The 27,347-nt window shown below is 38.3% G+C and overlaps 1 protein-coding gene across 6 annotated transcripts in view; it reads left to right on the top strand.

Moving 5' to 3' along the window:
* LOC133659820 (BMP-binding endothelial regulator protein-like) overlaps window positions 1-27,347 on the top strand; it is a 450,456-nt gene that overhangs the window by 87,081 nt on the left and 336,028 nt on the right. For all 6 annotated transcript variants that reach the window (XM_062062599.1, XM_062062597.1, XM_062062598.1 and 3 more), the window contains one exon: window positions 23,241-23,345. In XM_062062599.1, coding sequence (XP_061918583.1) covers window positions 23,241-23,345 — 105 coding nt within the window. The remainder of the gene's footprint in view (window positions 1-23,240; window positions 23,346-27,347) is intronic.

Genomic DNA, 27,347 nt, shown 5'->3' with positions numbered 1-27,347 from the left:
ACATGGGCTCAGGAACACTTCAGAAACCCACTGTCAGTAAGTACAGTTGGTCGCTACATCTGTAAGTGCAAGTTAAAACTCTACTATGCAAGGCGAAAACCGTTTATCAACAACACCCAGAAAAACTGTCTGCTTCGCTGGGCCTGAGCTCATCTAAGATGGACTGATACAAAGTGGAAAAGTGTTCTGTGGTCTGACGAGTCCACATTTCAAATTGTTTTTGGAAACTGTGGAGGCCGGTTCCTCCGGACCAAAGAGGAAAAGAAACATCCGGATTGTTCTAGGCGCAAAGTGTAAAAGCCAGCATGTGTGATGGTATGGGGGTGTATTAGTGCCCAAGACATGGGTAACTTACACATCTGTGAAGACACCATTAATGCTGAAAGGTACATACAGGTTTTGGAGCAACATATGTTGCCATCCAAGCAACGTTATCATGGACGCCCCTGCTTATTTTTAGCAAGACAATGCTAAGCCACGTGTTACAACAGCGTGGCTTCATAGTAAAAAAGTGTGGGTTCTAGACTGGCCTGCCTGTAGTCCAGACCTGTCCCCCATTGAAAATGTGTGGCGCATTATGAAGCCTAAAATAGCACAACGGAGACCCCGGACTGTTGAACAACTTAAGCTGTACATCAAGCAAGAATGGGAAAGAATTCCACCTGAGAAGCTTCAAAAATGTGTCTCCTCAGTTCCCAAACCTTTACTGAGTGTTGTTAAAAGGAAAGGCCATGTAACACAGTGGTAAAAATGCCCCTGTGACAACTTTTTTGCAATGTGTTGCTGCCATTAAATTCTAAGTTAATGATTAGTTGCAAAAAAAAAAATAATTTCTCAGTGTGAACATGAAATATGTTGTCTTTGCAGTCTATTCAATTGAATATAAGTTGAAAATGATTTGCAAATCATATTATTCTGTTTTTATTTACTATTTACACAACGTGCCAACTTCACTGGTTTTGGGTTTTGTAAGTAAAACAATAATTACTTTTCCGTAGTAATTATTTGTATTTATAAAAAATTCCGTGAGTAAATCAGTTACTCTTTTGGGGAAGTATTGAGTAACTAAAAGTAATTATTTTTTAAAAGTAATTTCCCCCAACACTGACCACGAATAGAGCGAAAGCCACAATATTGCAAAGGCGAAGTTGCGAGGAACGACCGTGTCTGGAAGTGAATGACGGCTGCCATGAGTTCTGGTTCTGGTTCCACGGTGGAAACAATCATGGAACACATGACATTTGCAGCCGCCAGGCACGGAGGAACGTGTCCAAGTCGCAACTAGACACACAGGGGATGTGGTGTTGTGAACGGCTCGCGCTCCAGTCAAACTGAAATGAACGACTAACACGCTCACGACTGCTACTGTTGTGTCACTTACACACACACACACACACACACACACACACACACACACACACACACACACACACACACACACACACACACACACACACACACACACACACACACACACACACACACACACACACACACACACACACACACACACACACACACACAAATGCAAAGTACATCCTTTTGCACTTACAGTAGTGTTTATGGAGGTAAAGAACTGTTTAATTTTCCACTCTATTGTCACTTTCAAAATTGTTTGACTAAGGAAGATTAGTGTGTGTGTGTGTGTGTTCTTGTATTTCTACCCTTCTTGAGACATCAACAAGGAAAAGTGCCTTCCATATAAGGACCGGTGATCAAATCATGGTCCCAATACTGAAAACCATTGCATCTAATAGAGAATGTCTCATTAGCACCCCTGGTGGTGACATCTATCAACATGAGAGTGGTCCCAAAAAGGAGGGATTTCTTCACATTGACTGTGTGTCGGTTTTAAAAGTGCTCCCCCTCTGGCCAACATATGAAATAACAAGTGTGTGTAAGAAATTGAAATGCGCCCCCTTTGGCCAAAATTAAGTTAAAAAAAATAAAATAAATATGTGTGCAGAGACATACTGTAATAACTTGAAGTAAATAATGAAGATTAAAAACCAATTACAAACAAAAAAATTGTAAAAAAATTTAACTAAAAGTATTTTTTTCATGTGTCAATGTTCTTCTTATAAAATTGGCAACAATTTCTCATATTCTTTCTGCTTCTGTAATATTGCAATATTTTCTCATAAAATTGTTACCATTTTATGTAAAGTCGTGATATTTATCATAAAAAAATCTGACTTTTATCATAATGTTGCCAATTTTTTTGTTCTTGTAAAACAGTGACATTTTTTGACTAAAATAATTACTTTTGTCATAACTTTGCCAAGTAAAATTCTGATTATTATTATAATATTGCCAAAATGCTAAAGTTTTCTTATAAAATTGTGACTTTTGTCGAGTAAAATTACGACTCTTTTCATAAAATTGCCAACATTTTAAGCTTTTCTTGTAAAAATGCGACTGTTATTGAGTACAATTCCAACTTTTATCATAATATTGCTCACATGTTCAGTTTTTCTTGTATAATTTTGACTTGCGTTGAGTAAAATGACGACTTTTACTATAATACTGCCACTATTCAAAGTTGTTCTTGTGAAGTTGTGAAATTTTCTTATAAAATGGTGAGTTTTGTCGAGTAAAATTAGGACTCTTATCATAAAATTGCCAAATTTTTAAGCTTAACTTGTCAAATTGCGACGATTATCATAATATTGCACACATGTTCTGTTTTTCTTGTAAGATTTTGACTTGCGTTGAGCAAAATTTTGACTTTTATTATAATACTGCCAAAATTCTGCGTGTTTCTTGTGAAATTTCAACTCATTTTTCACAACAAGCTTTTTATATTTGCATAGTATGTATATATTATTAATGTTGTAAATACACATCTTTATATATCTAGAAAGGCTGGTGCTAAAGAGGGAGAAGGTCAGAAATACAATAGTGTGTGTGTGTGTGTGTGTGTGTGTGTGTGTGTGTGTGTGTGTGTGTGTGTGTGTGTGTGTGTGTGTGTGTGTGTGTGTGTGTGTGTGTCCTTGTATTTCTACCCTTCTTGAGACATCAACAAGGAAAAGTGCCTTCCATATGAGGACCGGTGATCAAATCATGGTCCCAATACTGAAAACCATTTCATCTAATAGAGAATGTCTCATTTGCACCCCTGGTAGTGACATCTATCAAAATGAGGGTGGTCCCTAAAAAGGAGGGATTTTTCACATTGACTGTGTGTCGCTTTTAAAAGTGCTCCCCCTCTGGCCAACATATGTAATAACAAGTGTGTGTAAAAAAAATGTCAATGCGCCCTCTTTTGGCCAAAATGAATAAAACCAATAAAATAAATTTGTATGTAGAGACATACTGTAATAACTTGAAGTAAATAATGAAGATTAAAAACCAATTACAAACAGAAACATTCTAAAAAATTTTTAACTAAAAGTATTTTTCTCATGTGTCAATTTTCTTCTTATAAAATTGGGAACAATTTCTCATATTCTTTCTGCTTCTGTAATATTGCAATATTTTCTCATAAAATTGTTACTGTTTTACGTAAAGTGGTGACATTTGTAATCCCCACCTTCTACCATCCTAGCCACGTCCGTTGTGTCCTTGGGCAAGACACTTCACCCTTGCTCCTGATGGGTGCTGGTAGCGCCTTGCATGGCAGCTCCCTCCATCAGTGTGTGAATGTATGTGTGAATGGGTGAATGTGGAAATACTGTCAAAGCGCTTTGAGTACCTTGAAGGTAGAAAAGCGCTAAACAAGTATAACCCATTTATCATTATCATTTATATAAAAAAATCTGACTTTTATCACAATATTGCCAATTTTTTTTTTGTTCTTGTAAAACGGTGACATTTTTTGAGTAAAATAATGACTTTTGTCATAACTTTGCCAAGTAAAATTCCGATTATTATTATAATATTGCCAAAATGTTAGTTTTCTTATAAAATTGTGACTTTTGTCGAGTAAAATTACGACTCTTTTCATAAAATTGCCAACATTTTAAGCTTTTCTTGTAAAATTGCGACTGTTATTGAGTACAATTCCAACTTTTATCATAATATTGCTCAAATGTTCAGTTTTTCTTGTACAGTTTTGACCTGCGTTGAGTAAAATGACGACTTTTATTATAATACTGCCAAAATTCAAAGTTTTTCTTGTGAAGTTGTGAAATTTTCTTATAAAATGGTGACTTTGGTCGATTAAAATTATGACTTATCATAAAATTGCCAAATTTTTAAGCTTTTCTTGTCAAATTGCGACGATTATCATAATATTGCACACTTGTTCCGTTTTTCTTGTAAGATTTTGACTTGCGTTGAGCAAAATTTGGACTTTTATTATAATACTGCCAAAATTCTGTGCGTTTCTTGCGAAATTTCAACTCATTTTTCACAACAATCTTTTTATATGTGCATAGTATGTATATATTATTACAACAATAATAATATATACATACTATGCATAAATACACATCTTTATATGTCTAGAAAGGCTGGTCCTAAAGAGGGAGGCATTTTTCTCAGGTCTCGAGAAGGTCAGAAATACAATAGTGTGTGTGTGTGAGCGTGTGTGTGTGTGTGTGTGTGTGTGTGTGAGCGTGCTGTGGTCAGGAGGAGGAAGAGAAGTAGCGCCCTGTGACTTTTATTGTTATTTCACTTTTTATTCGTCTCATATGGCGACTCAAGTCCCAGCTCAGCACACACTGCCTCGTTTGTTTTGTGTCCCTCTCTTTTCCCCCCCACTTTCCAAATCCACTCGCGCTCATCCTCCAAGCACCGAGTATCTGCGCTTCTTCTCGTCCGCCTCAGCATCCCTCGATCCACCCCTTCCCCTCCCCGTCTGTCACACACACACCTATCACTCGCCGCCGTTCTCATCGCAGCGCTGCCAGCGTGCTGCGTTTTAATTCGGGTTCATAGTTCAGATATTTGCTTGTTTGTGGGCCTCTTGAAACGTGCAGACAATGTCTCAAGGAGCCAACATGGTGTCAGGACCCCGAAGGTCGAAGGTCAGCACGCTGATTGCGACCTCAGATCGTTGCACACGTAAACGTTGGGTTTATTTTCCACACGCAATATTTCAACTTCACAACTCTGTTTGGATTTTCATCAGCGCTCCTCTGGAATTTCACTCGTACGTTGTCATTTTAACCCGAATAAGGCAAGGCACGTTTATTTTAAGGAGCACTGGGCAATTCAATCACGAGAAGGCAAACATAAAAATGTCAAATAATCATAATGCAAATTAAAATCAAATAGTGCAGATAAAATACTTTTGGTTGTTATATGCACAATAAATACAAAACCAGTGAAGTTGTCACGTTGTGTAAATGGTAAATAAAAAGAAAATACAATGATTTGCAAATCCTTTTCAACTTATATTCAATTGAATAGACTGCAAAGACAAGATATTTCATGTTCACACTGAGAAACTTCATTTTTTTTAATGCAAATAATCATTAACTTTGAATTTAATGACCGCAACGCATTGCAAAAAAGTTGTCACAGGGGCATTTTTATCACTGTGTTACATGGCCTTTCCTTTTAACAACACTCAGTAAAGGTTTGGGAACTGAGGAGACACATTTTTGAAGTTTGAAGTGGAATTCTTTCCCATTCTTGCTTGATGTACAGCTTAAGTTGTTCAACAGTCCGGGGTCTCTGTTGTGGTATTTTAGGCTTCATAATGCGCCACACATTTTCAATGGGAGACAGGTCTGGACAACAGGCAGGCCAGTCTAGTACCCACACTCTTTTACTATGAAGCAATGTTGTTGTAACACGTGGCTTGGCATTGTCTTGCTGAAATAAGCAGGGGCGTCCATAATAAAGTTGCTTGGATGGCAACATATGTTGCTCCAAAACCTGTATGTACCTTTCAGCATTAATGGTGCCTTCACAGATGTGTAAGTTACCCATGTCTTGGGCACTAATACACCCCCATACCATCACACATGCTGGCTTTTGCACTTTGCGCCTATAACAATCCGAATGGTTCTTTTCCTCTTTGGTCCGGAAGACACAGCGTCCACAGTTTCCAAAACAATTTTAAATGTAGACTCGTCAGACCACAGAACACTTTTCCACTTTGCATCAGTCCATCTTAGATGAGCTCAGGCCCAGCGAAGCCGGCTGCGTTTCTGGGTGTTGTTGATAAATGGCCTTTGGCTTTGCATAGTAGAGTTTTAACTTGCACTTGCAGATGTAGCGACAAACTGTAGTTACTGACAGAGGTTTTCTGGAGTATTCCTGAGCCTATGTGGTGATATCCTTTACACACTGATGTCGCTTTTTGATGCAGTACCGCCTGAGGGATCGAAGGTCTGTAATATCATCGCTTACGTGCAGTGATTTCTCCAGATTCTCTGAACCTTTTGATGGTGAAATCCCTAAATTCCTTGCAATTGTTATGATCCGCTGCCCGGATCATAGTCTAAGTTTTTCGAGTCACTTGTGTTTTCTGTTAGTTTTGGACTCCTTTAGTTCCTGTTTATGCACCTCTGAGTTTGTTACCATGGCTACGTATTAGTTTCACCTGCCTCTTGTGTTTGGGACGCGCACCTGTTTGTAATCAAGAGACATTATTTAAGCCTGCCTTTGCCAGTCAGTCGGTCTGGCTTCTTTGTTTGCGTCACGCTACTGCTACGTAAGTTTTGCTTGTCTCCTAGCCCCTGCTAGTGATCTCTAGTCCGTGCTAAGTAGTAGCCTTAGCTTCAGGTGCGATCGGCGCCTTGTTCCGTCGGTTTGTTTTCTGTTTTGTACCTCTTTGACTGTTCATTTACGATTAAATCATGTCCCTACCTGCAAGTCCTGTCCGGAGTCGTCCGTTTGCATCCTGGGAGAACAAACCTCGCAGTAAGCTGCGACCCCAACGTAACAGCAATAGCTCGTTGAGAAATGTTGTTCTGTTGGACAATTTGCTCACGCATTTGTTGACAAAGTGGTGACCCTCACCTCGTCCTTGTTTGTGAATAACTGAGCATTTCATGGAAGCTGCTTTTATACCCAATCATGGCACCCACCTGTTCCCAATTAGCCTCTTCACCCAAATAAGTGTTTGATGAGCATTCCTCAACTTTCTCAGCCTTTTTTGCCACTTGTGCCAGCTTTTTTGAAACATGTTGCAGGCATCAAATTCCAAAGGAGCTAATATTTGCAAAAAATAACAACGTTTTCCAGTTCTAACGTTAAATATCTTGTCTTTGCAGTCTATTCAATTGAATATAGGTTGAAAAGGATTGTATTCTGTTTTTATTTACCATTTACACAAAGTGCCAACTTAATTGGTTTTGGGGTTTGTATTTGCTCCAACATGCGAAGTTCGCCGTTTATAAAGAGGGCGTGTCTGTGATGGTCACATGACAGAAGGTTAGACAAACCTGGCCAAAGAGAAGGTCAAGGGGCCAAGGAGCGACACGGTCACCTTTTGTGGAGTTTGTTTGTCCTGGCTTGTGGTGTTAATGTCTTAATGGGCCTGAGAGCGGTCCAAGCAACCCGGTCGGACCCACAGGTCACACGGACCGCCACCTGACCTGTCCAGATGTGAGCGCTGGGAAACGAAGCATACAGAGATGGCGGAGAGGGCGAGGAGGGATTACTCCGTGTCTCTTTTAGCCTGGTTTGTTGCTCCTAATGGGCCTGGGAACACTTAAGGCACTTAAACCTGCCCGACCCGGTTCACCTCCGGGGCGCAGGGGTTAAAAGCCTCCCGCTGAAAGACGGAATGCCGGGGCGGGAGCGAGGAGGTCAGTGCACTCCAAAAGAGGAAAGTAAGAGAGAGTAGAAGGAAGGAAACATTAGCAGAGGCATGGTATCGTGTTACCTCACATCATCTCTGACACCAAACTGTGGAAATGCTTTAATGAGAGGAGTCAGTGTACGATAAATGGTGCTGAACATTTGTATTGTAGTTAACACAAGACCATCTTTACGAACAAGTACATGTTGGCCTCTGTCGGGACGGTCCAGCATAAGTCCCACTTATTCTCCAAAAAAAAGTCCAGTTAACTCGGGTTAAGTAGAAGCAGAACAGCAACGTCACTGAGGAATCACAACTTCCTGATTAGTTTTTTCTCCGCACATGGTTTGCTTTTATTTATTATTTGCACATGGACAGTAAGGATACACACACACTTTGTGCTATTCATACTGGCTCAAAACACTAAAGTTTCAAAAGTAGTAAGCATTATTTGAAGGGTTTGACCAAATCAAATCAACTTTATTTATAAAGCACATTTAAAATTTACCACAGGGGTAGCCAAAGTGCTGTACAATGGGCAGGTTAAAAATAATACGAGAACCGAGCAAACACAACACAACACAAACAGAACACGATGAAAAATAAATAAATAAAATATAAAAACATAAAAACAGGTTCACAGCAGGTGTATTATGGGGCGCCATTGCAGGATGGGTTTCACTCAGTGTTAAAAGCCATGGAATAAAAGTATGTTTTTAAGAGAGATTTAAAAACAGGAAGAGAGGAGGCTTGTCTAACACTAAGAGGTAGGTCGTTCCAGAGCTTGGGAGCAGCAGCGGCGAAAGCTCTGTCACCTCTAAGCTTCAGCATTGTGTCCGGGACCGTCAGTAGCAGCTGATCGGCTGATCTTAGGGATCGGGTGGGGCAGTAAGGCTGAAGGAGGTCGGAGAGATATGTTGACGCGAGGTTGTTTAGACATTTAAAAACAAATAAAAGGAGTTTAAAATTGATTCTGTAACGCACAGGGAGCCAGTGAAGGGACGCTAATATAGGGGTGATGTGCTCACGTCTGCGGGTCTGTGTTAGCAGACGAGCAGCAGAGTTCTGCACGAGCTGCAGGCGGGCGAGGGAGGCCTGGCTAATGCCTAATTACAGGGCATCATTGCAGTAGTCTAAACGAGTCGAGATAAAGGCGTGGATTAATTTCTCGAGATCATGTCCTGATAGAAGCGGTTTCACTTTCGCTATTTGGCGTAATTGATAAAAGCTTTTTTGTACGACGCTGCTGATTTGTTTTTCGAATTTAAAATCTGAGTTGAACTTTACCCCCAGGTTTGTGACACAGTCGCTGAGATACGGGGTCAGAGTGCCGAGGTCAACGTTGAGGGAGGAGGGAGCGACTTGGACCGAACAACATAACTTCTGTTTTGTCTTCATTTAGGCTCAGGAAGTTAGCCGAAAGCCAGGCTTTGATGTCGTGCAGGCAGTCAATAAGACGTTGAACCGTGTTATTTTGTGCCATGGGAAAATAAATCTGGCAATCATCGGCATAAAAATGAAATGCAATATCGTACTTCCTAAAAATAGAACCAAGGGGGAGAAGGTAAAGCGCAAATAAGATTGGGGCAAGGATTGAGCCCTGGGGAACCCCATGTGGTAAAGGAGCTGTGGAAGACATAAAACTGTCTATTTTTACACAAAAACTCCTGTCAGTTAGGTACGACCGGAACCAGTTGAGGGCGGCACCCTTAATGCCCACACAGTTCTCAAGACGAGTGATTAAGGTGGCGTGGTCGACGGTGTCGAAAGCAGCAGACAGATCTAAAAGCACCAGGACAACATATTTACCAGAATCAGTTGACAGGAGGATATCGTTAAAAACTTTTAAAAGCGCTGACTCTGTGCTGTGGAGGGCTTTAAAACCGGACTGGAACAACTCAGTGATACCATTATCCTCTAAGAAGGGCAACAATTGACTGTAGACAACCTTCTCTAATATTTTAGAAATGTATGGAAGATTAGAGATAGGTCTAAGGTAACAAGGACTTACTGATTAAGTAAGTACTTTGTATTAGAGATGTCCAATAATATGGGCCTGCCGATATTATCGGCCGATAAATGCTTTAAAATGTAATATCGGAAATCATCGGTATCGGTTTCAAAAAGTAAAATTAATGACTTTTTAAAGGCCTACTGAAAGCCACTACTACCGACCACGCAGTCTGATAGTTTATATATCAATGATGAAATCTTAACATTGCAACACATGCCAATATGGCCGGGTTAACTTATAAAGTGCAATGTTAAATTTCCCGCTAAACTTCCGGTTGAAAACGTCTATGTATGATGACGTATGCGCGTGACGTCAATGGTTGAAACAGAAGTATTGGGACACATTGTATCCCAATACAAACAGCTCTGTTTTCATCGCAAAATTCCACAGTATTCTGGACATCTGTGTTGGTGAATCTTTTGCAATTTGTTTAATGAACAATGAAGACTGCAAAGAAGAAAGCTGTAGGTGGGATCGGTGTATTAGCGGCCGGCTGCAGCAACACAACCAGGAGGACTTTGAGTTGGATAGCAGACGCGCTATCCGACGCTAGCCGCCGACCGCACGGATGATTGGGTGAAGTCCTCGTCGCGCCGTCGATCGCTGGAACGCAGGTGAGCACGGGTGTTGATGAGCAGATGAGGGCTGGCGTAGTTGGAGAGATAATGTTTTTATCATAGCTCTGACGAGGTCCCGTAGCTAAGTTAGCTTCAATGGTGTCGTTAGCAACAGCATTGCTAGGCTTCAACAGGCGGCACAGCATTAACCGTGTAGTTACAGGTCCAGTGTTTGGTTCGGTATCTCCTGATAGTAGTATTGTTGATCTTCTGTCTATCCTTCCAGTCAGGGGCTTATTTCTTTTGTTTCTATCTGCATTTAAGCACGATGCTATCACGTTAGCTCCGTAGCTAAAGTGCTTCACCGATGTATTGTCGTGGAGATAAAAGTCACTGTGAATGTCCATTTCGCGTTCTCGACTCTCAGTTTCAAGAGGACATAGTATCCGAGGTGGTTTAAAATACTAATCCGTGATCCACAATAGAAAAAGGAGAAAGTGTGGAATCCAATGAGCCAGCTTGTACCTTAGTTACGGTCAGGGCGAAAAAAGATACGTCCTGCACTGCACTCTAGTCCTTCACTCTGACGTTCCTCATCCACAAATCTTTCATTCTCGCTCAAATAAATGGGGTAATTGTCGCTTTCTCGGTCCGAATCGCTCTTGCTGCTAGTGTAAACAATGGGGAAATGTGAGGAGCCTTTCAACCTGCGACGTCACGCTACTTCCGGTACAGGCAAGGCTTTTTTTTATCAGCGACCAAAAGTTGCGAACTTTATCGTCGATGTTCTCTACTAAATCCTTTCAGCAAAAATATGGCAATATCGCGAAATGATCAAGTATGACACATAGAATGGATCTGCTATCCCCGTTTAAATAAAAAAAAATTCATTTCAGTAGGCCTTTAAAACGCAGCTGACGGAGCGGTACATATCCGGTAAAACAAGGACGTAGGGCATACACTGCAAAAACTGAAATCTAAGTAAGATTAAATATCTCAAATAAGGGTGATATTTGCTTATTTTCTGTCTGATAAGATAATTCTTCTCACTTAGCAGATTATATGTTAGTGTTTTACTTGTTTTAAGTGTTTTGGTCCTAATTGATCTCAGTAAGATATTACAGCTTGTTGCTGAGATTTGATGACCTATATTGAGTAAAACATGCTTGAAACTATTTTTGTCCAAATGTCCAAAACACACCCAGCAATGGGGCACAGGAAGGCGGGGAAGAAGAGGGAAAAAGGCGGCCAAAATGGTCAAAAGGCCCAATTTTGTCCAAAATACCTCCCCGGGTTCCAGTCCCATGAGTCCCGCCGCTGGCCGCACAAGTCCCGGGATGCAAAAAATGTCCAAAACGCACCCAGCAAAGTCCCACGGGAAGTCGGGGAGAAAAGTCGGGAAAAGTCCCCAAAAATGTTCAAAATACCTACCCAGGTTCGAGTCCCACATGGAGCGCCACAAGTCTTAAGACTCGTGGCACTCGAACCCGGGTGTGATTTTTGAACATTTTACAGACTTTTCTCACTTTTCTTCTTGCCTTCCCGTGGGACTTTGCTGGGTGCGCTTTGGACATTTTGGGCATCCCGGCCGGCGGCGGGACTTGTGGGACTCGAACCTGGGTAGGTATTTTGAACATTTTTGGGACTTTGGCCGACTTTTACAACTTTTATCCCCAGCTAATTTTACTTGTTTTGGAAAGTCTTGACAAGCCAAATTTTCTTGTTCTATTGGTAGATAATTTTGCTTATTTTAAATAAAATACCCCTAATTTTTGTATATTTGTTTTCTTGTTTTTTAACACTGACTTTTTGCAGTGCATGCACTGCAAAAACTGAAATCTAAGTAAGATTAAATATCTCAAATAAGGGTGATATTTGCTTATTATCTGTCTGATAAGATCATTCTTCTCACTAAGCAGATTTTATGTTAGAGTGTTTTACTTGTTTTAAGTGTTTTGGTCCTAAATGATCTCAGTAAGATATTACAGCTTGTTGCTGAGATTTGATGACCTATATTGAGTAAAACATGCTTGAAACTATTTTTGTCTGAATGTCCAAAACACACCCAGCAATGGTGCACAGGAAGGTGGGGAAGAAGAGGGGGAAAAGCGGCCAAAATGGTCAAAAGTTCCAATTGTGTCCAAAATACCTCCCCGGGTTCCAGTCCCACGAGTCCCGCCGCCGGCCGCGCAAGTCCCGGGATGCAAAAAATGTCCAAAACGCACCCAGCAAAGTCCCACGGGAAGTGGGGGAGAAAAGTGAGAAAAGTCGGCAAAAGTCCCCAAAAATGTTCAAAATACCTACCCAGGTTCGAGTACCACAAGTCCCGCCGCCGGCCGCGCAAGTCCCGGGATGCCCAAAATGTCCATAAGACACCCAGCCGAGTCCCACGGGGAGGGGGGATAAAAGTTGGAAAAGTCAGCAAAAGTCCCAAAAATGTTCCAAATACCTACCCAGGTTCGAGTCCCACATGGAGTGCCACAAGTCTTAAGACTCTTAAGACATTTTACCGACTTTTCTCACTTTTCTTCCCGCCTTCCCGTGGGACTTTGCTGGGTGCGTTTTGAACATTTTTGGGACTTTGGCCGACTTTTCCAACTTTTATCCCTAGCTAATTTTACTTGTTTTGGTAAGTCTTGACAAGCCAAATTTTCTTGTTCTATTGGCAGATAATTTTGCTTAGTTTAAATAAAATACCCCTAATTTTTGTATATTTTTTTTCTTGTTTTTGAACACTGACTTTTTGCAGTGCATGCACTGCCAAAACTGAAATCTAAGTAAGATTGAATATCTCAAATAAGGGTGATATTTGCTTATTTTCTGTCTGATAAGATCATTCTTCTCACTAAGCAGATTTTATCTTAGTGTTTTACTTGTTTTAAGGGTTTTGGTCCTAAATTATCTCAGTAAGATATTACAGTTTGTTGCTGAGATTTGATGACCTATATTGAGTAAAACATGCTTGAAACTATTTTTGTCCAAATGTACAAAACACACCCAGCAATGGTGCACAGGAAGGCGGGGAAGAAGAGGGGAAAAAGCGGCCAAAATGGTCAAAAGTCCCAATTTTGTCCAAAATACCTCCCCGGGTTTCAGTCCCATGAGTCCCGCCGCCGGCCCACAAGTCCTGGGATGAAAAAAATGTCCAAAATGCACCCAGCAAAGTCCCACGGGAAGTGGGGGAGAAAAGTGAAAAAAGTCGGCAAAAGTCCCCAAAAATGTTCAAAATACCTACCCAGGTTCGAGTCCCGCCGTTGGCCGCGCAAGTCCCGGGATGCCCAAAATGTCCATAGGACACCCAGCCGAGTTCCACGGGGAGGGGGGATCAAAGTTGGAAAAGTCGGCAAAAGTCCCAAAAATGTTCAAAATACCTACCATTGTTGAAGTCCCACATGGAGTGCCACAAAGTCTTAAGACTCGTGGCACTCGAACCCGGGTGTGATTTTTGAACATTTTACAGACTTTTCTCACTTTTCTTCCCGCCTTCCCGTGGGACTTCGCTGGGCGCGTTTTGGACATTGTGGGCATCCCGGCCGGCGGTGGGACTTGTGGGACTCGAACCTGGGTAGGTATTTTGAACATTTTTGGGACTTTGGCCGACTTTTCCAACTTTTATCCCCAGCTAATTTTACTTTTTTTGGAAAGTTTTGACAAGCCAAATTTTCTTGTTCTATTGGCAGATAATTTTGCTTAGTTTAAATAAAATACCCCTAATTTTTGTATTTTTTTTTTCTTGTTTTTGAACACTGACTTTTTGCAGTGCATGCACTGCCAAAACTGAAATCTAAGTAAGATTAAATATCTCAAATAAGGGTGATATTTGCTTATTTTCTGTCTGATAAGATCATTCTTCTCACTAAGCAGATTTTATGTTAGTCTTTTACTTGTTTTAAGTGTTTTGGTCCTAAATGATCTCAGTAAGATATTACAGCTTGTTGCTGAGATTTGATTACCTATATTGAGTAAAACATGCTTGAAACTATTTTTGTCCAAATGTCCAAAACACACCCAGCAATGGTGCACCGGAAGGCGGGGAAGAAGAGGGGAAAAGGCGGCCAAAATGGTCAAAAGTCCCAATTTTGTCCAAAATACCTCCCCGATTTCCAGTCCCACGAGTCCCGCCGCCGGCCCACAAGTCCTGGGATGAAAAAAATGTCCAAAACGCACCCAGCAAAGTCCCACGGGAAGTGGGGGAGAAAAGTCGGGAAAAGTCCCCAAAAATGTTCAAAATACCTACCCAGGTTCGAGTCCCACAAGTCCCGCCGTTGACCGCGCAAGTCCCAGGATGCCCAAAATTTCCATAAGACACCCAGCCGAGTTCCACGGGGAGGGGGGATAAAAGTTGGAAAAGTCAGCAAAAGTCCCAAAAATGTTCAAAATACCTACCCAGGTTGGAGTCCCACATGGAGTACCACAAGTCTTAAGACTTGTGGCACTCGAACACAGGTGTGATTTTTGAACATTTTACTGACTTTTCTCACTTTTCTTCCCGCCTTCCCGTGGGACTTTGCTGGGCGCGTTTTGGACATTTTGGGCATCCTGGGACTTGCGCGGCCAAACATAAGATTTTATGTTAGAGTGTTTTACTTGTTTTGAGGGTTTAGGTCCTAAATGATCTCAGTTAGATATTACAGCTTGTTGCTGAGATTTGATGACCTATATTGAGTAAAACATGCTTGAAACTAGAATATCAAGTGTTGCAAAGCTGTGTCATCAACACTCACAAATATAAAACTATTTTTTTAAAGTAATAATTTCTTACTTAAAGCATGAAAAAAAAAATCATGATGCTGAGCACGTATCATTATGTCAAGATAATGGCACTAGCATTTACTTAATTTAAGAATATTTTTCAACATATTGAGCAAAAAGGTCTCTTTTTTTTCTACCAAGAAAAGTGTACTTGTTATTAGTGAGAATATACTTATTTTAAGGTATTTTTGGGTTCATTGAGGTTAGCTAATTTTACTTGTTTTGGAAAGTCTTGACAAGCCACTGTACGGAGCGGTACATACCCGGTAAAACACGGACGTAGGGCATACTTGCCAACCCTCCCAATTTTCCCGGGAGACTCCCACATTTCAGTGCCCCTCCCGAAAATCTCCCGGGGCAACTATACTCCTGAATTTCTCCCGATTTCCAGCCGGACAACAATATTGGGGGCGTGCCTTAAAGGCACTGCCTTTGCGTGCCGGCCCAATCACATAATATCTGCGGATTTTACACACATAGGTGAATGCAAGTCATACTTGGTCAACAGCCATACAGGTCACACTGAGATTGTCCGTATAAACAACTTTAACACTGTTCCAATATGCGCCACACTGGGAACCCACACCAAACAAGAATGACAAACACATTTCGGGAGAACATCCGCACCGTAACACAACATAAAACACAACAGAACAAATACCCAGAACCCCTTGCAGCACTAACTCTTCCGGGACGCTACAATATACACCCCCCGCTACCACCAAACCCCGCCCCCCCACAACCCCACCCATCTCACCTAACACCTGAATAAGTTTTTCAACTTGTTTAAGTCGGGGTCCAGGTTAATCAATTCATGGTAAAGTTACATTGTTTCATGCATCACAACAAAATTAGGCATAATAATGTGTTAATTCCACAACTGTATATATCGGTTGATATCGGAATCGGTAATTAAGAGTTGGACAATATCGGATATCGGCAAAAAAGCCATTATCGGACATCTCTACTTTGTATTTATAAATATATTTTCACGGATTGTAATCGCAATGCTGTACGAATGCTAAACAAAACATAGGTGAATTAAATCAGCACAAAGTAACTTTTCAACCTTCATAAAATATTTTCATAACCTTTGGTGTGACAACTAGTTGAATGACACCTCTGTCATGTCTACACCGCTTTTACTGGCACGTGGAACCCTGCCACACTGCAAAAAGTCAGTGTTCAAAAACAAGGAAAAAAAATACAAAAATGAGGGGTATTTTATTTGAACTAAGCAAAATTATCTGCCAATAGAACACGAAAATTTGGCTTGTCAAGACTTTCCAAAACAAGTAAAATTAGCTAACCTCAATGAACCCAAAAATACCTTAAAATAAGTATATTCTCACTAATAACAAGTGCACTTTTCTTGGTAGAAAAAAAAGAGACCTTTTTGCTCAATATGTTGACAAATATTCTTAAATGAAGTAAATGCTAGTGCCATTATCTTGACATAATGATATGCACTCGGCATTATATTTCTTGAAACCAGCAAACTTATACTAAAAACAAATTTATTGTTCTTAATGAAAAGGCAACAAGGCAATCACTTGTTACTCGCGGGGTCTCCTAGCCGCTCAGGCAAATCATATTGTCTAAAAATGCATTTTTCCATGGATAACATGACATCATCGCGCCAAGTGCGTGCTCTTTCAGTCAATTAGTGCGCATATATACAGCCCGGCCCCCGGCCAACATTTTTTTTTATTGGAATTTTGAAGAATTTATCTGAATGTGCATGAACTATTTCTGTTCAAAATTGTTTGAAATGTCAAATGCTTAAATATTAACTGTCAGTTTGCTGTACTGTGCCAACTGTACTACTATATGATTACGTATTTTCTATTGTTTCATTGAAAATAAAACAGCAAAGTCCATTTGGCTGTCATCTGTTTTAATTATAAGACAAAATTGTGTCAAAATCATGATTTTTTTTTCATGCTTGAAATAAGAAATTATTACTTTAAAAAAATAGTTTTATACTTGTGAGTGTTGATGACACAGCTTTGCAACAGTTGATATTCTAGTTTCAAGCATGTTTTACTCAATATAGGTCATCAAATCTCAGCAACAAGCTGTAATATCTTACTGAGATCATTTAGGACCAAAACCCTTAAAACAAGTAAAAAACTCTAACATAAAATCTGCTTAGTGAGAATAATTATCTTATCAGACAGAAAATAAGCAACTTTCACCCTTATTTGAGATATTTAATCTTACTTAGATTTCAGTTTTTGCAATGCACGCAAAAAACTACAAATGTGTTGACTTGCTTTTACTGCATACGTCCCTCCCCCTTTCCCCATTCGTTAAAAAGACGGAAGTCAATGCGAACACCTACATGCCGCCAGAAAACTAAAAGAAGAACGCCTTCGTGCAATAACTGCTATTATGTCAGAAACTCCAAAACAACCAAAGAAACGAAAAGTTTTTTCAGAGGAGACAAAAAAAAAGAAGAAAAATTGACAGTCGGGATCAACGTCGGCTTCCACTCGCTGACGTGAGCTCAAAGACGAGGAATATCAGGCCGATGCTGCCTTGTCTCTGTTCCTGCTAAACCAGTAAGTACCTGTGACAGTCTCTTGCTGTCGTGCGGGTTCCATGGACCACCGAGGACTGACATTACTGCGAGCAGGGTTGACTTTCTTTATTTTTCAATAAAGCTGCGTCTTCCGTCGGGTCGCTTTTCAGCCTTCCGCGTGCCTGCTCGCTCTTCCGCTTGCTTTTCAGCTTTCCGCGTCGGTGTCTTCCTTTGGCTCTCCGTCTCTTGCGTTCAGCATCCGCTTCTGCCTCTCCAACTCCTTCCTCTGCTGCTGCCCTTTTACACTGATGATTGTGCCCGGGTGGGCAATCCACGCACCTGATCTTGTTTACGGCGTCGATCCCGGCGTGCCCTGCCTCGCTGTCGGTCTGTCGGCCACGCCTCCCCACAGTACCTTTCGATGCTCAAATCAAAATGCTAATTCTAATGTTGGCTATCGGAAATTAGCCCCACACTACTTCCTTCGAAAAACTTTCCCGCCGGTCTTTCTTTGTTTCAGACCTGCATTCGCCCCGAATACATTCTTGGTAGCGCAATCCAAGATCATTTTCTTGGTAGTGTCTGTTGTTCAACATCAGCATTGCCATTAGGGACCTAATATTTGTGTCAATATTACAGCGGACGTCATACCAATATGACGCTGTATATGCTATAAAAAGGCCTTAGTGGCCACATGCGTGGACAGCACCTTCTTAGCTCTTATTTCCAAAATTGTGTACAATACTGAATTGGGGTCTTATGGCCGCTTATGTGGACACTTATACTGCCATCTGGTGGTATCAGAAGAGTATAACATACAATGGAATTTGGAAAAAAAGGTTTAATTATAAGAATTAGCATGTCACTAAACATGAAGTACACGGTTGTGTACTTATGGACTAAGTCAGGGGTGTCAAAAGTGCGGCCCCGGGGGCCATTTGCGGCCCGCAGCTGATTTTTTACCGGCCCGCCACACATTCTGGAAATTATGTTGCAAAAATTTAAAGAACATAAAAAAAAAGAGGAATGAGGTGAAATCTAACTAGAAAAAGTTGCAATGTTGACACAAAGCTGCCATGCAGGCTGGTTTTTTTTCTTTTGTCCACCTTTATTTTTCTTTTTTTTGCCATTGCTCAAAAAAAACAAAAAAAATCAATGTTATAATGAATTATTGACCTATTCAAGGCTCCAATTATTTCAAATATTTCACTTTAAAATGTTTTATGTGAAAAATATTGCAGAAAATATTGTGTGGTTGCCATACAAAAACATCAACATTTTCTTTCACTAAAGAGCATAAAACAAACAAAATAATAGTTCAAACGTAAAATCGACAGATATATCTGAAGTAGATCTTATAACTTAAGTGTTGAAAGTAAAAAAACAACCTAATAAAAATGTATCACTTTATATGAGTGGGGCACCTTTTGGATCCCAAATATATTTAATGGGATTTTATTTATCTTTTCACTGTGATTACTCAAAAATAACAATGAATTAAAATCAAGGGTGTCCTGCATTATTTATCTTTTTAAGGTTCTAATTACTTCACATCAAAAATTGCTTTCTGAATGTTTTGGGCAGTGGGGAAAATACTTCATATTTCAGTTTTATTATAAAAAAACAAAGTTGTCTTTGACAGAAAAGGCATAAAACCTTTTTGGTTTTTTAAAACTTTATATCAACCTGAAGTTGATATACTGTAGAGATTTACTGCAAGCGTTAAATAAAAAATGTAAATAAAAATGTACTTGTTTTTAACATTTTAATGACTTAGACCCTTTATGGGTCTAAGTCAGACCCCCCGGGAGCCCTAAAGGTAAAATATATATATTTTTAATCATATATTTTGTTATGGTTTGAAAATGAAAAATATCAAAATGTGTCTGTTTATCTGTGTTGGCCCTGTGATGAGGTGGCGACTTGTCCAGGGTGTACCCTGCCTTCCGCCCGAATGCAGCTGAGATAGGCTCCAGCACCCCCTGCAACCCCAAAAGGAACAAGAGGTAGAAAATGGATGGATGGATGGTCCCCGCATGCTTTAATTTTTCCGTGTGTGGCCCTCAGTGGAAAAAGTTTGGACACCCCTGGACTAAGTACATCATATCAAAAGATGATTCCTTTTTTTTATTCTAATTAGGGTCCAATAAGCCCGAATAGCAAAGAGAAATAAAAAAAGCATGTAAACAAACAGCTTGGGCCTTAAGAGGTTAAGCAGAATGTGGTCTTCTTCTGGCAAAACACTACCGCTGTCCACTGGTGCCAGAGTCAACCAAAACTAAAAGTTCTGAAGTGGGGCTTTAAAACAAGAATTTATTTAAAACAACAGGGGCAACATCTTAAAATGAATAACAAAAGTTAAAATCCATTAACTAAAAGCTTTTCTGAAAGTGAAGTCTTCAAATGTTTTTTTTGAAAAAGTCAACATAGGGACTGGTGCAAGTCTTTCAATAGCCTGGAATGCCAGGTCTCCCTGGGGTTTAAAATGAGTTTTTGGGGCCCTTTAGGAGACCCTGGCCTTAAGACCGAACAAATGTGTGATATACCGAGGGGCCTTACTATGCAACACATGGAAAGTCAGGACTAAAATCTTCAACTTGATGCGAAATTTGACTGGAAGCCAATGAGGACTGGATAGAATGTGGGCTGTTCTGGGTGTGCCGGTCAAACGTCTGGCAGCCCTATTTTGTAAAGTCTGAAGTCTCTTTAGAGTTGACTTGTTGAAACAAGTGAGATTCAGAATTACAGATGAACATGTGGATAATCATTTCGACATTCGATTTTGACAACAAATTTCTCACTTAAGTGGTGATAAAAACAGTTTTTGGTCAGTTGCGAGAGTGACATTGACTACTCAAACACAATCCCAAGATTTCTAAAGCTGGTTCCAACAGATGCACCCGGAGCACCGAGGGAGTTCTTGATCAGGGGGAGCAATGGTTAGAGTTTCCGTTTTGGTAGAATTTATCTGGGAGAAATTCGCAAACAACCAGTTTTTTGATACAGGATACACGTTCCAGGAACTCAGATAAAAAGTGGAATTTTGAATCAATGAAAGAGCAATACAGTTGAATATCATCTACATAGAAATGATAAGAAACATTTTCAAAACCACGGATCAACCGACCAAGAGGCAACAAAAAAAAAAGAGGCCCCAGAACAGAGCCTAGGGCAGCTCCTCATGAACGTATATAAAGGTATAAAGGTGTTGGCTGATGTCCGATGATGTCTGAAGGAAAAGATGGAGGCAGAAAAGGAGCTAGGAACATTAGGAGGTGCTGAGGATGCAGTCAAAAGGCCTGTTTCCACAACTTTTGGCTCCTGGAACTGAAGGTTCCTGTAGAAGTGTGTGGTTTGTGTTTCCACCGCATTTCACGGTTCAGGTAGTTTATACAAATCAGGCTGATGACCTATGAAGGAGTGGTTTACTATGTTTCTATAATGATACCATGTAAATAAACAGACTTTAGTAAAAGAACTGTGACCTAACATTGTTTAAGTAAATGAAGTACAAAACAATTAAATACAAAATGATACGAGAGGTACCGAATTGTCCATAAAAAGTCAGGCTTCTGTCCGCAATGTCTAACAGTCGGAAAGTGGTCCTGTCAGTAAATGATGAATTCATGAAGGTCAGGCCATTCTTTTTGGTGCATTTCAGCTGTAATTAACAATGTATTAATAATAAATGTCAGTGTTTATCTGTATATGACAATATATAAATAATACATGTCTGTGTTTTTCTGTAAATGCCAATATATAAATAATAAATGTGTGTTTATCTGTAAATAACAATATATAAATAACAAATGTCAGTGTTTATCTGGAAATAACAATATATAAAGAATAAATGTCAGTGGTTATCTGTAAATAACAATATATAAATAGTACATGCCAGGGTTTATCGGTAAATAACAATATATACATGATAAATGTCAGTGTTTATCTGTAAATAACAATATATAAATAGTACATGCCAGGGTTTATCGGTAAATAACAATATATAAATGATAAATGTCAGTGTTTATTTGTAAATAACTATATATAAATAATATGTCAGTGTTTATCTGTAAATAACTATATATAAATAATAATAAATGTCTGTTTATCTGTAAATAATATATAAATAATACATGTCAGTGTTTGTCTGTAAATAACAACAAATTAATAATAAATGTCAGTTTATCTCTCAATAACAATATATAAATAATAAATATCTGTAAATAACAATATATAAATAATACATGTCAGTGTTTATCTGTCAATAATATATAAATGCCTGTATTTATCTGTAAATAACTATATATAAAAAATATATGTCAGTGTTTATCTGTAAATAACTATATATAAATAATAATAAATATCTGTTTATCTGTAAATAATATATAAATAATATATGTCAGTGTTTGTCTGTAAATAACAACAAATTAATAATAAATGTGAGTGTTTATCTGTCAATAATATATAAATGTCTGTATTTATCTGTAAATAACTATATATAAAAAATATACGTCAGTGTTTATCTGTAAATAACTATATATAAATAATAAATGTCTGTTTATCTGTAAATAATATATACATAATAAATGTCAGTTTATCTCTCAATAACAATATATAAATAATACATATCTGTGAATAATTATATATAAATAATATATGTCAGTGTTTATCTGTAAATAAAAATGTATATAAATAAATGTCAGTGTTTATCTGTAAATAACAATATATAAATAATACATGTCAGTGTTTATCTGTAAATAACTATATATAAATAATAAATGTCAGTGTTGATCTGTAAATAACAATATATAAATACATGTCAGAGTTTATCTGTAAATAACAATATATGAATAATAAATGTCAGTGTTTAGCTGTAAATAACAATGTATAAATAATAAATGTCAGTGTTTATCTGTAAATAACAATATATAAATACATGTCAGAGTTTATCAGTAAATAACAATATATGAATAGTAAATGTCAGTGTTTAGCTGTATATAACAATATATAAATAACAAATGTCAGTGGTAAACTGTAAATAACAATATATAAATAATAAATGTCAGTGTTTATCTCTAAATAACAATATATAAATAATATTATTAATATTATTCAATGTTTGCTAGCAAGGTTAAAATGTCAATGTATCGGGACAACACTAGTTTGAATATAGGAAAATGGAACTCTTGTTTTACATCCATCCACCCATTTTCTACCGCTTGTCCCTTTTTGGGGTCGCGGGGCATTACGTGACTAAATGGTCCCTAGTGTGTGAATGTGAGTGTGAATGTTGTCTATCTGTGTTGGCCCTGTGATGAGGTGGCGACTTGTCCAGGGTGTACCCCGCCTTCCGCCCGAATGCAGCTGCGATAGGCTCCTGCACCCCCCAAGCGGTAGAAAATGGATGGATGGACAATATTTGATTAAGTGCTTGTTTGGCATTCTTAGCCCACTCACCAAGCATTTTGATTGACAACCTGAGATTAATTATGCAAATAAAGTAAATAGTTCCATTTTGGCTGAATAAACATAAAGCACCTTCCATAAAATGTAAATGAACTTAAACAGCATTTAGGCTCCTACACTGACCTTCTCAAAAGATAACGCGTAAGCTTTTTTTTTTTTTGTCCAAGTCTAAGTTTACAAGCAGAAGAATTGAGGATTGTTAACACGGTCGTGTCGTTCCCTCCTCAGGCGTGGGCTCGTCCGCAGCTGTGGAGTTCTCCGCTTTCCTCGACGGCCGTTACCCGCCTGCCGACCTGGATGGAGACATCACCGTGTCGTACAGCTCGCCCACAGGTAAACAACAAAAAAAAAGGAATCTTTTTTGTCTTTTGCCCTCGGTTCTAATAAGATCATTGGCGTGACGGAGGAGGGAGTGCAGCAATGTGGGACTGATTACACTCAGCCTTTGCGGAATAAAACCATCAAAGTCAAACTGAAATGTCCTTTTCCAGGAGAAAAACAACTCCCTGAGGTTTAGCAACTCAGGAAGTAGTCTGTGCATTATTTCTTTGGTCAACTGTGGATTACTGTAAATGTCCAATGATGATGGCGCAGCACTGACACGTTCTGTCAATTCTGGACTATAAGCCGCTACTTTTTCCCTGCGTTGTGAACCCTGCGGCTTATAATAAAGTGCAGCTAGTTTATGGATTTTTCTTTGCTGACGGCCAGAGTGCAATAGTTAAAAAAGAACAACCAAAAAACAAGCACACACACACCGATGAGGTGTGTTATCTGTGCAATGACGCCATCTTTTGGAAGAGTTTGTTCACTGCAGGTGCTGCAGTGTCCTTCAATGGAAGGACACTGCAGTGGTTAAGAACACTAAATGGTGTTCTTAACCAGTCTTCTAAACATCCATAGTGTTCCTATTCATATGGATTCTCCATTCATCACTCTAAGCAACAGTTGTAAGTTTTACAATATAACTAAAACAATTCATACTTCCTAAACCGTCCCATTTGTGATGTCTGTAGGTTTGTAAGTTTTACAATATAACTAAAACAATTCATACTTCCTAAACCGTCCCATGTGTGATGTCTGTAGGTTTGTAAGTTTTACAATATAACTCAAACAATTCATACTTCCTAAACCGTCCCATATCTGTAGGTTTGTAAGTTTTACAATATAACTAAAACAATCCAATCCACTTTATTTATATAGCACATTTAAACAACAAACATGTTTCCAAAGTGCTGCACAACACTATTAAAAACAATATTCAAATATTATCTTTAGCTCCACCAATGACTGAATGAAAACAAAAAAATAAATAAATAAAAACCAATATAAAAACAATATAAAAATAAATATGATTAAAAATTTTAAAGGGTAAAACCAATTAAAACAGTAAATAGAAATCAAAATTTATAAAAAACACAGAGGACCACGCAACTCACGTAGTGTTAAAAGCCAAAGAATAAAAGTGGGTTTTACAATATAACTAAAACAATTCATATTTACTAAACCGTCCCGTGTGTGATGTCTGTAGGTTTGTAAGTTTTACAATTTTACTAACAATTCATACTTCCTAAACCGTCCCATGTGTGATGTCTGTAGGTTTGTAAGTTTTACAATATAACTAAAACAATTCATACTTACTAAACCGTCCCATGTCTGATGTCTGTAGGTTTGTAAGTTTTACAATATAATTAAAACAATTCATACTTACTAAACCGTCCCATGTCTGATGTCTGTAGGTTTGTAAGTTTTACAATATAACTAAAACAATTCATACTTCCTAAACCGTCCCATGTGTGATGTCTGTAGGTTTGTAAGTTTTACAATATCTAAAACAATTCATACTTACTAAACCGTCCCATGTCTGATGTCTGTCGGTTTGTAAGTTTTACAATATAACTAAAACAATTCATACTTCCTAAACCGTCCCATGTGTGATGTCTGTAGGAGTGTTTTCATGCACACTTGTATGTGCTATTATAATGTAATCAAGCTAGCATCGTTAGCATTAGCTAATATTCTATCACGTTAACGAGTGTCTGTGTTAGTATTATTAACTTACAATGGCTGATTAAAACAAATTCAATTGGTGCGTTTTGTTGTCCATTAGTATTTTTTTTAATGGCATTCATTTTTTTCCCGCATAGAAATTCTTACATAAAAGAAAACTTCTTTAAGTATACATTTTTTTGCGTCTTGAGGGGAGTAAGTGCAGCCTTCCACCAATGAGCACACCTTCGATGGTAATATATATAAAAAAAAGAAATGTTTAATTGTAGATGCATTGCACGACTGCTTCTAAAATGCCCATAAAAAGTGATACATGTGTTAAAACATAGCAAAACGCTGCAGGTAGGAGTATGATAACATGAATGTGCAGTAAATGAGTGTCTCCATGGTGATTCCCCGTTTCGCACACGCAAAATTCTAATTTGAATAAGTCGGTCTAGCACCACTTTACAATTGCACACGCTTAGTACATCTTAGTACATCACTCGGCCATATTAGTACACACTCTTTTATAGATTGCACTCGCTGGTGTTTGGGTCTTAGTAAATCAGGCCCTTACTGTACAATGTCTGCTCTCACTGGGATGCTGACTGATAGGATGTTCATATCTTCCAGTTTAGATGAAGAATTGATCATAATCCTCACGCATTTAAAAAAAAAAAAAAAGAAAGGTGGGCTAAAGTGTCTTTTCGTGTCTTTCTCGCCATGTCCGGGTATAAGTTACCGTATTTTCTGGACCATAGGGCGCAATGGATTATAAGGCGCACTGCTGATGAGGGGGTCTATTCAGGTCAGCAGCATCTTCTCATCCGTGGCTCACTAGTGCAACAAGGCCGGAAATGTGTCCCGTGAAAAACCGTCCGAACTTTCTAATAACTAAAGTTCCTTAGGTGAATAATGTAAAGTCACTACACCGGTATGTTTTAGCGCTTCCATTATGAGAAATGAGTTAGAACTTTACACTACTTTATATTAGAAATGGCAACAGCGGAGGATGAATGTCCCATAACAAGATGGTAGAGAAAAAGAAGAAGCTTATCGACAAATTTTACTGTAAAATTGGGTGTAAATTTGTACAGTTTTTCAATTTACAGTAATGCGCTGTAAAAAAATAAAAAAATACGATTTTTGTAAAAAAAATAAAAAATAAACAGCATCCCAGTTGCCAAGATTTTACTGTAAAAAACAGTGGTACTGTTTCTCAATTTACAGTAATGCACTGTAAAAAAAAAAGTAAATATTTTTGTAATAAAAACAGCATCTCAGTTGCCAAAATTTTACTGTAAAAATAACAGTGGTACTGTTTTTCCATTTACAGTAATGCACTGTAAAAAAAAAAAAAACTGTAAATATTTTTGTAAAAAAACAGCATCTCATTTGCCAAGATTTTGCTGTAAAAACAGTGGTACTGTTTCTCAATTTACAGTAATGCGCTGTAAAAAAAAAGTAAATATTTTTGTAATAAAAACAGCATCTCAGTTGCCAAAATGTTACTGTAAAAAAAACAGTGGTACTGTTTTTCCATTTACAGTAATGCACAATAAAAAAAAAAACTGTAAATATTTTTGTAAAAAAATAGCATCTCAGTTGCCAAGATTTTACTGTAAAAAACAGTGGTACTGTTTCTCAATTTACAGTAATGCACTGTAAAAAAAAAAAGTAAATATTTTTGTAATAAAAACAGCATCTCAGTTACCAACATTTTACTGTAAAAACAACAGTGGTACTGTTTTTCCATTTACAGTAATGCACTGTAAAAAAAACATCCTGTAAATATTTTTGTAAAAAAACTGCATCTCAGTTGCCAAGATTTTACTGTAAAAAACAGTGGTACTGGTTTTCCATTTACAGTAATGCACGGTAAAAAAAACCCTGTAAATATTTTTGTAAAAAAATAGCATCTCAGTTGCCAAGATTTTACTGTAAAAAACAGTGGTACTGTTTCTCAATTTACAGTAATGCACTGTAAAAAAAAAAAGTAAATATTTTTGTAATAAAAACAGCATCTCAGTTACCGACATTTTACTGTAAAAATAACAGTGGTACTGTTTTTCCATTTGCAGTAATGCACTGTAAAAAAAACAACCTGTAAATATTTTTGTAAAAAAACAGCATCTCAGTTGCCAAGATTTTGCTGTAAAAACAGTGGTACTGTTTCTCAATTTACAGTAATGCACTGTAAAAAAACAACAACCTGTAAATATTTTTGTAGAAAAACAACAGCTCAATTGCAAAAATTTTACTATAAAAAACAGTGGTACTGTTTCTCAATTTACAGTAATGCAATGTAAAAAGAACTATAAATATTTTTTGTACAAAAACAGC

Source organism: Entelurus aequoreus, linkage group LG11 (assembly GCF_033978785.1).
Source record: "Entelurus aequoreus isolate RoL-2023_Sb linkage group LG11, RoL_Eaeq_v1.1, whole genome shotgun sequence".
Lineage (NCBI taxonomy): Eukaryota > Metazoa > Chordata > Actinopteri > Syngnathiformes > Syngnathidae > Entelurus > Entelurus aequoreus.
This window is presented reverse-complemented; position numbering and strand designations above follow the sequence as displayed.